Source organism: Phycodurus eques, chromosome 12, assembly GCF_024500275.1.
Source record: "Phycodurus eques isolate BA_2022a chromosome 12, UOR_Pequ_1.1, whole genome shotgun sequence".
Classification (NCBI taxonomy): Eukaryota; Metazoa; Chordata; class Actinopteri; order Syngnathiformes; family Syngnathidae; genus Phycodurus; species Phycodurus eques.
This window is the reverse complement of record NC_084536.1, coordinates 15,945,266-15,958,769: the sequence shown is the minus strand read 5'-3', so window position 1 is coordinate 15,958,769 and position 13,504 is coordinate 15,945,266. Positions and strand designations below refer to the sequence as shown.

At 42.8% G+C, this 13,504-nt stretch overlaps 1 protein-coding gene across 5 annotated transcripts in view; it reads left to right on the top strand.

Annotated features, from left to right (window-relative positions):
- Window positions 1-13,504, top strand: part of lrp2a (low density lipoprotein receptor-related protein 2a) — a 61,515-nt gene that overhangs the window by 41,660 nt on the left and 6,351 nt on the right. For 4 of the 5 annotated variants that reach the window (XM_061692908.1, XM_061692907.1, XM_061692905.1 and 1 more), the window contains 23 exons: window positions 90-756; window positions 1,326-1,496; window positions 1,571-1,794; window positions 1,950-2,127; window positions 2,302-2,498; window positions 2,593-2,838; window positions 3,949-4,077; window positions 6,112-6,231; window positions 7,175-7,291; window positions 8,215-8,331; window positions 9,181-9,318; window positions 9,397-9,519; window positions 9,600-9,728; window positions 10,113-10,244; window positions 10,447-10,578; window positions 10,679-10,822; window positions 10,906-11,071; window positions 11,148-11,276; window positions 11,352-11,575; window positions 11,670-11,849; window positions 12,795-12,914; window positions 13,059-13,149; window positions 13,227-13,294. In XM_061692908.1, coding sequence (XP_061548892.1) covers window positions 90-756; window positions 1,326-1,496; window positions 1,571-1,794; window positions 1,950-2,127; window positions 2,302-2,498; window positions 2,593-2,838; window positions 3,949-4,077; window positions 6,112-6,231; window positions 7,175-7,291; window positions 8,215-8,331; window positions 9,181-9,318; window positions 9,397-9,519; window positions 9,600-9,728; window positions 10,113-10,244; window positions 10,447-10,578; window positions 10,679-10,822; window positions 10,906-11,071; window positions 11,148-11,276; window positions 11,352-11,575; window positions 11,670-11,849; window positions 12,795-12,914; window positions 13,059-13,149; window positions 13,227-13,294 — 3,942 coding nt within the window. Of the gene's footprint in view, window positions 1-89; window positions 757-1,325; window positions 1,497-1,570; window positions 1,795-1,949; window positions 2,128-2,301; window positions 2,499-2,592; window positions 2,839-3,948; window positions 4,078-6,111; window positions 6,232-7,174; window positions 7,292-8,214; window positions 8,332-9,136; window positions 9,319-9,396; window positions 9,520-9,599; window positions 9,729-10,112; window positions 10,245-10,446; window positions 10,579-10,678; window positions 10,823-10,905; window positions 11,072-11,147; window positions 11,277-11,351; window positions 11,576-11,669; window positions 11,850-12,794; window positions 12,915-13,058; window positions 13,150-13,226; window positions 13,295-13,504 lie in introns of those variants that run through there. The other variant, XM_061692909.1, reaches the window with a different exon arrangement.

The following is a 13,504-nucleotide window of genomic DNA, read 5'->3' as shown; positions in this document are numbered from 1 at the left end:
TAGCTTCTCTTTAACTACAGGTCATTTTGACCTTCTCAGTTTGCAGGTATTTAATGTATAATATTGTTTTGGTGCTTGTGTAATTCCAGGTATCAATGAGTGCATAGACCCATCCATCCATCGTTGCGACCACAATTGTTCAGACACCCCCACCAGCTTCATCTGCACCTGTCACTCAGGCTACCGCCTCATGTCTGACGGCACAACGTGCGACGATGTCAACGAATGCGGCGAGATGCCAAGCGTGTGCAGCCAGGTGTGCGAGAACACGGTGGGCTCGTACGTCTGCAAGTGCGCCCCGGGATTCCTCCGGGAGCCGGACGGGCACAGTTGCCGCCAGAACAGCAACATCTCGCCTTACCTCATCTTCAGCAACCGCTACTACCTCAGGAACCTGTCCACGGACGGGCAGGCCTACTCGCTGATACTCCAGGGCCTGACCAGTGTGGTGGCCATGGACTTTGACCGCGTGGACAAGCGCTTGTATTGGATTGACTTGAACCGCAGAGTGATTGAGAGGATGTTCTTCAATGGCAGCAACAGAGAAGTGGTGGTCAGCGGAGTTCTGCACGGCGAGGGTCTTGCAATCGACTGGATCGCCAGGAAACTCTACTGGGTGGATAGCTTAATGGATTGCCTCAAAGTGTCGGAACTGGATGGCCGTTTTGTGAAAAAACTGGCTGAACATTGCGTTGATGCTAATAACACTTACTGCTTTGAGAACCCCAGAGCCATCGTGTTGCATCCCAAACACGGGTTAGTAGCAAAAACTCTATGATTGAGCCTAACAAATGGATTGGCCTATATGACTTTGTTGCAATATATCAATACTAGTTGTATTCTGTGTATCGTCGATTAATTCATTCATTTTCCGTACCGGTTATCCTCACTAGGGCTGCGGGCATGCTGGAGCCTATCCTAGCTGACTCTGGGCGAGAGGCGGGGTACACCCTGAACTGGTCGCCAGCCAATCGCAGGGCACATATTAACAAACAACCATCTGCACTCACATTCACACTTACGGGCAATTTAGAGTGTTCAATTAATCTACCATGCATGTTTTTGGGATGTGGGAGGAAACCGGAGTACCTACAGAAAACCCATGCAGGCACGGGGGGAACATGCAAACGCCACACAGGCGGGGCCGTATTTGAACCCAAGTCCTGAGAACTTTGAGGCAGATGTGCTAACCAGTCATCCACCGTGCCACCAAGGCTGAAATTTATTTAAATTAAGTAAACTAGGTCTACCTCTTACACATTTGAAACAGGGGTATATTGTCCTTATCCTATATGAGTTCTGATGGTATTGTTCCCTCTTGTTAGATATGTGTACTGGACTGACTGGGGTGACAAAGCCTTCATAGGCCGAGTTGGAATGGATGGAACCAACAAAGTGGCGGTCATCACCTCCAAGATAGAGTGGCCCAATGGGCTCACCATAGACTACACGAATGACAAGCTTTACTGGTCCGACGCACATTTGAACTACATCGAGTGAGTCCATATTCCCTTGTCGCTTGCAATAGAAACTTTGAGCCATGAAAATTTCATTGGTCTTGATGTTTCAGGTACTCCAACCTGGATGGTCACCACAGGCACACGGTATACAATGGAGTTTTGCCTCATCCGTTTGCCCTGACCGTGTTCGAGGACACCGTTTACTGGACTGACTGGAACACACGAACGGTAGAAAAAGGCAACAAATATGACGGCTCTGGTCGTCAGGTCCTGGTAAACACCACACACAGACCGTTTGACATTCACGTGTGCCATCCTTACAGACAGCCCATTGGTGAGTTCAGCTGTGACTTCTCTCACCCTATGCACATATTTATTTTGGTTTAGGGGGCAGGTTTAGATTACCAGCATAACAATACTTGTCCTTTATTTGTCTAGCAATAGTAAACTGATATTGTTTGGGCCTTTTCTTACTTCTTCGCCCGATAGTAAACAATCCCTGTGCGGTGAACAATGGAGGCTGCACACACCTGTGCCTCATCCGTCACGGGGGGCGGGAACACACCTGCGAGTGTCCTGACCACTTCCTGGGAATGCCAATAGGAGGCGTGACCAGATGCCTTCCCATGTGCACCAGCACCCAGTACAGATGCGCAAATAATGAACGGTTTGTCGCGCAATCTTTCCTGTTGTATAATTTTAGATCCAACTGCCTTCCCCAAGGAAGTTGCGGGTTTGTTTGTTTATGTGCAACATCATGCCTAGAGACAGTTTTTGACATAATGTGTGTAAAAGTTAAGCAAAAGGCCTTACAATGTTGCCCTTCTTGTGCCTTCAACAGATGTATTCCAATCTGGTGGAAGTGTGACGGTCAGAGAGACTGCAGAGACGGCTCGGACGAACCCTTTACCTGCCCCACACACCACTGCAGACTTGGACAGTTTCAGTGCAATGATGCCAACTGCACCAGTCCACACTTCCTGTGCAACGGGAAGCGGGACTGCTACGATGGATCAGATGAAGACCCTGTGCTGTGTGGTTAGTTGTCCGATCTTAACACAAACATTCGAACAAATGTTACAATCTTCAAATTGTTATTTAAACTTATCATTCAATTGATGGTACCCTCCAGCCACACACCAGTGCGAACCTCACCAGTGGCAGTGTACAAATAAGCAGTGCATCCCTGAGTCGTGGCAGTGCGACGGTGAGGATGACTGCGATGATCACTCCGATGAAGACCCATCCCATTGTTCCACCAGGACGTGCCGTCCCGGACAGTTCAAATGCCGCAATGGACGCTGCATCCCCCAAAATTGGAAATGCGACACTGATGATGACTGTGGGGACAACTCTGATGAGCCTCTCGAAGAATGCAGTAAGTGAAGTTTGACCCATCGACTTCATATAGTATACCCAATGATTTTCATATACAGTGCTACCTTGATTTACGACTACCCCAACTTACAAATTTTCGAGTTATGAGCAATCGCTTGGTTGTTTTTTTGTTTCCTGTTGTGAGCCAAAATCTAATTTACCAGCACTTTATAGATACACAGCTCTTCAAGTGAAGTGAAAAGCAAAATGGCGAAATTAAGGTACTGCAATAACGAGGGCTGCAACGAATTGATAAAATCGATAAAAATTGATAATTAAAATTGTTGGCAACGGATTTCATTATCGATTTGTCATGTTGCGAGATTATGTCAGTCACAGTGTGTGTGTGTGTGTGTGTGTGTATGTGTGCCTTGTATTGGAGAGAATGAGATATTCCGGTTGTGTGCGCCTTGTCCTCATAGGGGCAATGTGCCAGTGTGTTGCACGTGGGTGGCGTGGCGCGGTGCAAAGAGTACGAGTACACACTGGAACTGGAGTGTAAACTGGAGGGTCGGCGGTTCATGTCCTCGCCCGAGTACATGTCGTCGTGTCCCTGGGCAAGACACCCACAGTGCCTATGAATGAATATGGTTGGCTGTTTGGTTGCAACCATGTTTCTGTTAGGTTGTCCCAGGGCAGCTGTGGCTACACAAGTATCTTACCACCACCAGTGTGTGATGAAGGAGTGAATGAATAATACATGAAGTTGTAAAGCTTCTTTGAATGCCCAGAAAAGCACTGTATAAGTTTAATGCGTTATTATAGATAATGCAAATTCATGAGACTAGAAGAAGAGTCACGATTGAACTGCATTAAAGTTGGCAAAGGTGGACTCTTTTTGAGGAACTGAATGAATAAGCTGAATGAATGTAATGGCCTGAATAAGTGTTACTGTTGGGGAGACTTATTTACCATACCAGTAGATTAAATTATGAGCAAGGTAATTGAATTAATTAAATTCGTAAGTCAAGGTACTACTAAACCCTCCTACTTCCAACACAAAGCATTTCAGAAGGCTGTCTGACCTCTACTGAGAGCTCAATTACAAATCAATTGACGGTCCAAATGTATCAAAAAGCACTACAGGGTCTTACTGTGTTTTCTCTCAAAGTGGGGCCGGCGTATCGATGCGACAACCACACCGAGTTTGACTGCAAGACCAACTATCGATGTGTGCCTCTCTGGTCTGTATGCAATGGCTACGATGACTGCAGGGACAACAGCGATGAGCAGGGCTGTGGTAAGTCCAACAGAGGCAACAGACCCTCTTCTAGCCACATTATAGAGTTTTCCGGTACTAAAAAAAATAACTTACAAGATCGGTGAGGTCCCATTTGTTGGCAGCACAGTTGGGTTAAATTTTAGGAACACTGGAGTACCAACCGCAGCAGTTTGAGTATCTAAGGCCCACCACAAACCAAGCGACGTAGCCGAACCCAAACCTGTAACTTGTTTTTATGAGTGGCCAACAGTCGGCTGCTAGTTTTGCTGCGATTTGAAATTTTAATTGCAGGTTAATGGCATCGCAACGTCACAGATTTTCCCAAAAAAACATACACACTTTCAATCTTGAGGCAACACAATGCCACATGGCTCCTGCATCGTGAGGGAAGTGGCAGAGCTTTACAACAATTCTCAAAACATTTGAAGCATTCATAGATAATTTTTGGATGTTCGAGGTTTCCGCCCATTGTTGTTTTGTGTTTAACAATAAAACTTAACTACATTTATCATTTTATTTGTAAATGTGGCTAAAAAGCAAATAAATTTATGAGGTGTTGGAAAATATACGGTAGTTCTACATATATATGTGTGTTGTTGCTCTATCCATGCATGGGTGCACGGGTTCATTTGTGGAGTTCTGTAGTCCACACACACTCACGGCAGCCCTCCCGCTCTTATCAGAGGCCCTCACTCCATTAGTGCCATGCCCGAGCAGGAGGGGAGATCCGTGCTAATCTTTCTGTAAGAATGCAGCAGATGGGCCAGGTGGAGGATGAGGAGGGCAGCACTCGCTCTATCTTTGACACCCGGCACTCTGTGGTGGAGACGGCTCACACCAGCTCTCCTCCACTCTGCTGACTTCTCATCTCCTGGAGCCTTATCCAACACACACGTGTCCACGCACGCACACACACACGCGCACACACACACACACACACACGCACACACACACACACACATACAGATCACCCATCTGTCTCAGACACACTGCTTGACTCCCTCCTTTGTGGTTTAATTAAGAAATGGGATGCCTTTCCCAAACTTTCAGCATTACTTAAGACCCCCGACTTTGAAGTTATGAACCCAGTAAATACTTTGCTAAGAACTCAGTGTGTGTCCAAATACTGAGAGTGGAATGTCAATCCATCATTTAAATTGAGTATCACAGGTAGTGAACCTAATAAGAATGAGTTTTACTGTGAAACACCTCATACCTATACGTATTATACCATGTGCCTGTTTAGAATGAAATCATCTAAATCAATTTAAAGTAATGTAAAGTGAATATAAATGTCTTCTAAATGTGAAACACCACAGAGAGGGGTGTTGTTAACAACCATGCTAAATTTGAATGATTAATAACAAATCAGCAAGAATATAAAATGAGGCTTCAAAATCATGAAAAATCAAGCCATTGTCTCTGCTCTAATGCTGTGGGTGTGTCCGCTAAATGCGTGTAATAACGCCCCGCTAAAAGATGGATGCTACTTTGTCTAGCATCTTTCTTCTGCCTACACATCACTGCATGTGCCAAGAAATTATAGCCGCTTAAAGCCTCCGGTGGCTGGAAAACAGTTGAAACCAATGTTTACATGCACAATAGAGTCGCGAACCACCAGCTGGCTTGTAAGCTAAAAAGCATGACCCTAATAAAAATAACTACATTATAATGTATAGTAACTCACAATTGCGCCAGATAACCACTGATGCAGACGCTCAACTTGTTAAACAGCGGGTAAGGTGGGGACTCATGGTGGCTGCCAAAATGCATCACTGGACACTGTTTTAACCACGCCAAAAAAATGATCTGAACCCAAAAGGGGAAAAACAGTTTAACTATATCTCCACAACTGAGTACTACATTAGTTCTCTGTCTTTGCACCTTTTTAGCCACTATGTTTAAACTATTAAAATGTATATAGAAATAAATCTATGAATTTACTTTATTGAAAATGTAGTGCTTGCTGATTTTGGCTGGAACTCACTGGAATTTAAGAAAAAAAGTTTAGCAGTCGTGCAAGGTATCTATATATTTATCTTTTCTTTTTAGATGAGGTGACCTGCGACACCAGCGGAGACTTTCAGTGTGACAACCATCGTTGCATCCCGCTAAGGTGGCGCTGTGACGGTGATGATGATTGCGGGGACAATTCTGACGAACGCAGCTGCAGTGAGTCCTTGCCACTTTGAATGGAATCGAAAGAGAGAAAGATGATATGCTTACTTGATAATTCATTAGGTACACCTTCTCAATCTAATATCTAATATATTTGCAAAGATAATATATGGTAATATATTAATAACTCTACCTAGATGTGAAATGTGTAAATTACAATTTTATCAATACTTTAAATCCCGGGTAGCATCTACCAGCCGCCTTAGCATGGTGGCTGAGTCTCCACTCCAGTTTTTACACTTAATGTGTCATTAATGTGTCATTAGTGTCATTTAATCTCCTTATCTGATGACCATTCACACTTTAAATCAAATGTTATTTCAGGAAATATGTCCACCATCCCAAGAAATGTTAGATAACCACGGACCGTAGCTGGTTGTAGGCCAAATTTAGAACACCTTAATGTTGGTCATTATGGTGGTAGCCGGCTTGGAGAGCCAAGTATTTATTGAGGTGGTACTTGTGTAATGTTTGAGAACCATTGCCAAATAGTGAGAGCTCTTCCTGAGAACTGCATGAAAATAGAGCACTAAAGGCAAACCCTTTTATCAGAGGTGATATTTTGCAAGAGGCTTCACACTTGTGCTGACAGTTGGCTGCCGTAAGAGAAGAGAAGCGGGCTTATCAACAACTTGAGAAACAGTCTGTCCTCAGGAGTGAGGGAGTCTGTCACCTTTGGCCCCTACAGAATTAAATCATGCCTGAGAAGGTGCTGCTTAATAAGGAGGAAAACGGTCTGGGATTTCTAGCCTTGCTGGTGCTGCTGAGCTTAAAGAGGCTGTGGTGTTTTTGTTGAGGTCATTATCAGGAGTAAAATAATACATAGGCCTTGAAAGCACGTTGATGTGTTCCTTCACGTTTGATAAATGTGTCTTAGATGACAGAATTTGGGAAAGGTCTTCACTTGTGAAATATGTTTTTTTTCCCTCCCCCTTAGCACCACGCGTGTGTACTGAGAGTGAGTTTCGCTGCAATAATCTGCACTGCATTCCCGACCGTTGGGTCTGTGACCATGACAACGACTGTGAAGACAACTCGGATGAAAGGGACTGTGGTGGGTGGAGGCTCTTTGTTTTGGCTGGAGGTCTGGCTGTTTGCGTGTCACTGTGGACCACCATGCCAAGACCCAATAAAAACAGGCATTTTTTAGTCTTGCAGACAGAGGGGACCACCTGTCGTCTTTTATTCAGACAGAATGAAAGCTTCCATGTATACAGTGCTGCTAAAGTAGGAGAAAATTGCTCGTCATGTCACTCTGTAAGACTTGATTATAGAACATACTATTAGCAGGTCAATAAATCAAGTAATGTTACCAACAGTTAAATACATTTACACTCACTGGCCACAGCATATGAATAATTATTCCTTTCAAAGTATTAAAGTTGTATTAATTTAACATTATATTTTATTGTGGCTGTTGTTTACAGTGGTTAAATGATGTTATAGTGTATATATATATATATATATATAATTTCTTATTTAGTTCATATTATTAAATGTACATGGTTTCTCATGCTTGGTGGAAAAACATCCTTGAAATATCTGTTAAAAGTGAGAAATTTCTTTATTTCAGTATAGATTTTCTGCCAAAATGAAAGAAAAAAACTCCAAGAAAGATTTAGAACAGATTTTATTTGGTTTAGTCGGCCGCATAAAATGTTGCAGCGGGCAGCATCTGCCCCCCAGGCCTTGCGTAAGACACCATTAAACCCATATATAAATATCCTCTAATGATAATTAATGCAAAATATATGCCCATTCGTCCTTTTTCTTATCCTTTTAGCTAATATTCTGTAAAACGGACAATTTAATTCCTTCATTTCCTCTAATTAGTGCTAATTAGTAACTACCTTAGCTATATTTCCAATGTGTAGTCAAGCAATATATCTTTCATTGAATGGTAATGACCACAATATTAGTGAACTGAATGCAAATGTACGTATTGCGAAGTGATCCAACAAAGTATTTGTGCCGCAGAGCTACGGACGTGTCATCCTGGCTACTTCCAGTGCGAAAGTGGACATTGCATCGCTGATCGCTTCAAATGTGACGGCAACGCCGACTGCGTGGACTACACGGATGAGTCGTCATGTTGTGAGTTTGGACATTTTGATACTCACTCTGGATTCCAAACATGTCTCTGTGTGTGTGACCAGTGGCGGTCCTAGCTTGGATGGCACCCTGTGCGATGATTGACACCATTACACAATAGAAAAACATTTTACGTAGCAATTTATTTGGGGGAGTGTTGCCACCCCGTGAGGCCGCATATAATGCACATGCCAGAAACCACATCTGTTTGTGACTTTCTTTAGTTCTACAATTTGGCACTCTTGAAGTTTATTCTCAGCACTCTGCAGGCCTCTCAGCTGATCATCAAACTGGAATTAATGTCCTCTATCTAAGCATGAACCTTTTTGATTTTAAATGTTAGAACGATACAGGTTGACCTGAGATAGCTGAGCTCAAACCAAGCACAACCTAACTTGTTTATACTTTCTTTCAGGACCAATTTTTAAATTGATTATAGAATATCGGACCCAAGACCTCCAAAGTAGCCAGTGTCAATTGTCAGATCACAAGGGATGTGTTATTTGTCTGTGTCAAAGCAAGAACAGTTGATTTACACAAGATGACTGAGGTCAAAGCACAAAGGATTACACATACTGTACAATTACACCTTGTCGTCTCGGTCATGTCGGTTATGATTTTTTGTCTAGCTTTTTTGAAACTTTGTATTTATTTATTTATATATTATGCCAAGAGCCTTACTGTTTTGAATGGTAGTTAATGATCAGAGGTAGGTAGTAAGACGGTATATTTATTCTGTTACGTTTAATAACTTTTTGGACCAATTTTGTACTTGTCAGATACTGTTTTTTGCTCTATTAATTTTCAGTACAAGTCTCATATTGAGTTCAAGATTTTGTTCCTGACTTTTAGCACCACGCTTTCCAAACGGCACGTATTGCCCCCACTTCCTGTTTGAGTGCAAGAACCACGTCTGCGTCCAGCCTCACTGGAAGTGCGACGGCGACGACGACTGTGGGGACAATTCAGATGAGGAGCTTCACCTCTGCTGTAAGATGAATGCATCCACAAAACGTCCATCCATTTCCAACATCGGCTGTAACAGACAGCTAAACTTTGCCATCACAGTGACAGTCCAGTGTGAGACGCAGTTCCGTTTCCGCTGCGACAACAACCGTTGCATCTACAGTCACGAGCTGTGCAACTCTGTGGACGACTGTGGTGACGGCTCGGACGAGAGACAAGAAAACTGTGAGCTGACTTTGAAGCATTTATTCCTCTATTGTTTTCTTGTCTAATAATCCATGAGTGTGATGTTTCTCTCCCTCCAGGCCAAAGCCCCACACACGGACCCTGCACAGACGAGGAGTACAAATGCAGTAATCGACAATGTGTTCCTCTTCAGTATGCGTGTGATGAGTATGATGACTGCGGGGACCAGTCAGATGAACTTGGCTGCCGTACGTAACGTTAAACAGGATACAACTTCTTGGAACACAACACAGCTCATCACACACCCTCTAGAATTCAGGGGTGTCAAATTTATTCTTGTCATTAGCCAGATCAAAGTTATGGTTTCCCTCAGAGGGCTGATTATCATATAATTGCAGTTCAGTCCACTGTAGCCGTCTGGATAGACTTTTCGTGAACGCCTGCTATAGAAGTTCAGTGTTTTCATTAGTGTACCTGTACACCTGTAATATACCCATCAAATTGGGAAAGGCCACCCAAACATTGTGCTTGATGTTGTGTACCCACTGACAGTTGGTTACTCGCTATATATAGTCTATTCTTCACGTGTCTATCTGAAGGCTCAACACATTACTGCATGTTCCCCATATCAGACCAGCACAGCACGCATTCTTGCGGTGACCACGTATGTGAACATAACTGTACTGACCTGACCGACGGAGGTTTCTTGTGCTCCTGCATGCCAGGCTACCGGGCCAGAAGCGGTGAACGACACACATGTGAAGGTATTAACAGCCAATGCATACATGCTACTCAACAACTAGAAAAAAATGCTTAATTAATTTTAAACACTGTAATAGTAGCGCCATTTCTCAGTCTTGCTGCTTGTTTAGGAAATGAGATATTTTCCTCTCACTAAACTCATCAATGTCACAATTCTGTGACTTTTTTTGTTTGCCCTCAACTGTGTCTGTTTTGGGGAAAAAGATATCAATGAGTGTGAGGTGTATGGGATTTGTACACAAGAGTGCAAGAACACAAAGGGAAGCTACGAGTGTTTCTGCGCTGAGGGCTTTGTCTCCTTTAGTGAGCCGCATGGAATCCAGTGTGCTGCTCAAGGTAAGAAAGCTCTGCACAGATGCATAATAAATTGTTCACCTCAATTTGAGTGTTTAACCCCATTTCTAAAAGTATCGACTGCATATCTCTCACATAAAAGGAAACTCACCAGTGCTGCTCCTGCCAGATAACGTCCGTATTCGCCGTTTCAACCTGTCATCGGAGCAGTATTCAGACTATGTGGACAATGCAGAGCATATTCAAGCTTTGGACTACTTGTGGGATCCAGACAAACAAGGCCTTAGTAAGGATAATACTATATTTTTAGTTATGTGCGTCTCCAGAAACAAAAAAAGACTGCTTACATGATCCCTGTCTTGTTTGTAGGTATTGTGTACTGGACAGTAGTGGGTCGAGGATCAGAGTTTGGCTCCATCAAACGGGCGTACATGACCACCTTCAATGATCACGGCAACAATCCAGTCAGAGACATGGACCTCAACCTGAAATATGTGGCCAATCCCGAGGGCATTGCTGTGGACTGGGTTGGCGGGTAATTTACCCCGACTTGTTTGGTGTTTTACTTTTGGTCCAGTCAGTTATTGGTTCACTCTCAATTCTGTTTGCAGGCACATTTACTGGACTGACGCTGGCACCAATCGCATTGAAGTGGCCAAACTGGATGGACGCTATAGGAAGTGGTTGGTCCACACTGACCTTGACCAGCCCGCTGCTATCGTTGTCAATCCAGCACTCGGGTATGGATGCTTGGATGTTATCGTACAATGTGTTGTACAAAGACTGGTCAGTATAACGTGACGTGATCTCTGCAGAACAATGTACTGGACAGACTGGGGCAGGAGACCCAAAATAGAGTCAGCGTGGATGGATGGCCAAAGCAGGCAGGTGCTGGTCAGTGAAGAAGACCTGGCCTGGCCTACTGGTCTGGCTCTGGACTATCTGAATGCACACAGAATCTACTGGTGTGACTCCAAAGAAAACATTATTGGGTCCATGAAGCCTGATGGTACAGACAGAAAAATAATCATATCAGGAGGTCAGAGCCATGTGTTATTGTCAAACACCAATATGTTTGGTCACAATGTTACATTAAAACAATAAACATTGGTAGTATTGTGTTTATGTTCCAGACATAGGGAATCCATACAGTCTGGACCTGTTTGAGGGCCATGTGTACTGGACAACAAAGGAGAAAGGGGAAGTGTGGAGGACTAATAAGTTTGGGAAAGGAAATAAAGTCAAAGTGTTAACCATCAACCCTTGGCTGACTCAGGTTCGCATTTACCAGGAGCACCGACACAACCACTCAGGTCAGTCCTTAATCACACGAATAAGATAATGTACTATGTTGTCCTAAATTGAACTTAGATTTTCACACTACACATTGTTTGCTAATATGTTAAACTTGAATTGTATGTATTGTAAAAACAACAAACTGCGGGTTAAATTAGTAGTATCCATGTAAGTAAATGTAGATTTGTGAAGATGATCAATCTGTGCCAAACAAGAAAAAAATGTAATATTGTAATATCGAAGATAGAATTACATTTTTGAAAGATTCGTGGACCTGTTGGCCAATGGGTGACAGTAGTGATAAAAGAATGGAGGCGCACAAACCAGAGACTGAGACCAAATTTGTAGTTTGTTAAAATGTACAATTTTTGTCAATGATTTTCATTATATTTACTATAATTACTGTATGTATCAGTAATGCATCATTATCAATGAATTGATTATAACAATGTAGCATGTAAAATTATTCATTACATCAATATTTACAGACAGAAAGATACCTTATTCAGCCACAAGGGAAATTCACTGTTCCAGTTGTTTCCACAATGCAAACAACACAAGGCAAAGCAGGCATGCCGTATCACTAAGAACATTAAAAATAAGAAAAGTGTTAAACATAGCATGTATACATGTATTTTTTTTTTTAATGAAATAAAACTAAAATAAAACTGAGGCTATAAATCTCTGCAGTCTGAAAGTTCAGAATAAGGTGCCTGGTGATGAATGTGCAAAATGTTGACAAGGAGTTGAGGGAATAATATTAGCGTTTCACTTCAAGGGTGGAATTAAAAAGCCTCTTGTGATGGGGGAGGAAGGACTTTCTTAGACTTTCAGTACTATTAAGTACCAAATTCTTAATCTTTGTTATTTCATTTAAAAAAAATTTAAATTACTGACCTTTTTTTTTTTTTTTCTTCAACATCAGTTGTCTCATTTGAGTGATTGTGCTCTGTCCTCGTCAGTGCCCAACCCTTGCAAAAATGTGTGTAGTCACTTATGTCTTCTCCGGCCTGGTGGATACACCTGTGCCTGCCCACAAGGTTCCTCTGCACTGGATTTCGACTCGGCTAAATGCGATGCAGGTATGCCAAAGCTTGACTGCACATGCTGCCTGTGTTTGTCCTCGTGTGTCTGACTGCTCCCCTGTGTTTAGATTTTTTTGTGAATTTCCACATTTGTTTCATGTTTGCTTGATTTTATATTTGCTCGGCTTTCCCCCCCCGCAGCCATTGAGGCACCTGTTGCAATGCCTCTTGCATGCAGATGCATGAATGGCGGGACCTGCTACACTGATGAAGGGGGTCTGCCAAAGTGCAAGTGAGTGTCGTTGCTAGGTGTTTCATAGCAGGTCATAAAAGTTCACCCAGTAATGAATTTTTCTGCCTTCTACAAAGATGCCCTTATGGTTATTTGGGAAGCTATTGCGAAATGGGCAAGTCACGAAGCGCTCCAACAGGAAAAGGTACTACGACATCATTTACCACCTTCTTGATACCACATATGATACACTTTCAAATACAGGGTGTCCGAAAATGTTGACGTTATTTTGTAATCGTAATTCTATGGCCACAAGTAACTCCTCAGTAAGCCACCTTAATATTTGTTCTTCGCAGAGGGTAAAAAATATGTCCGTGAGTACTGTCATGTGTATATATCTGTCTACATGTGTTGC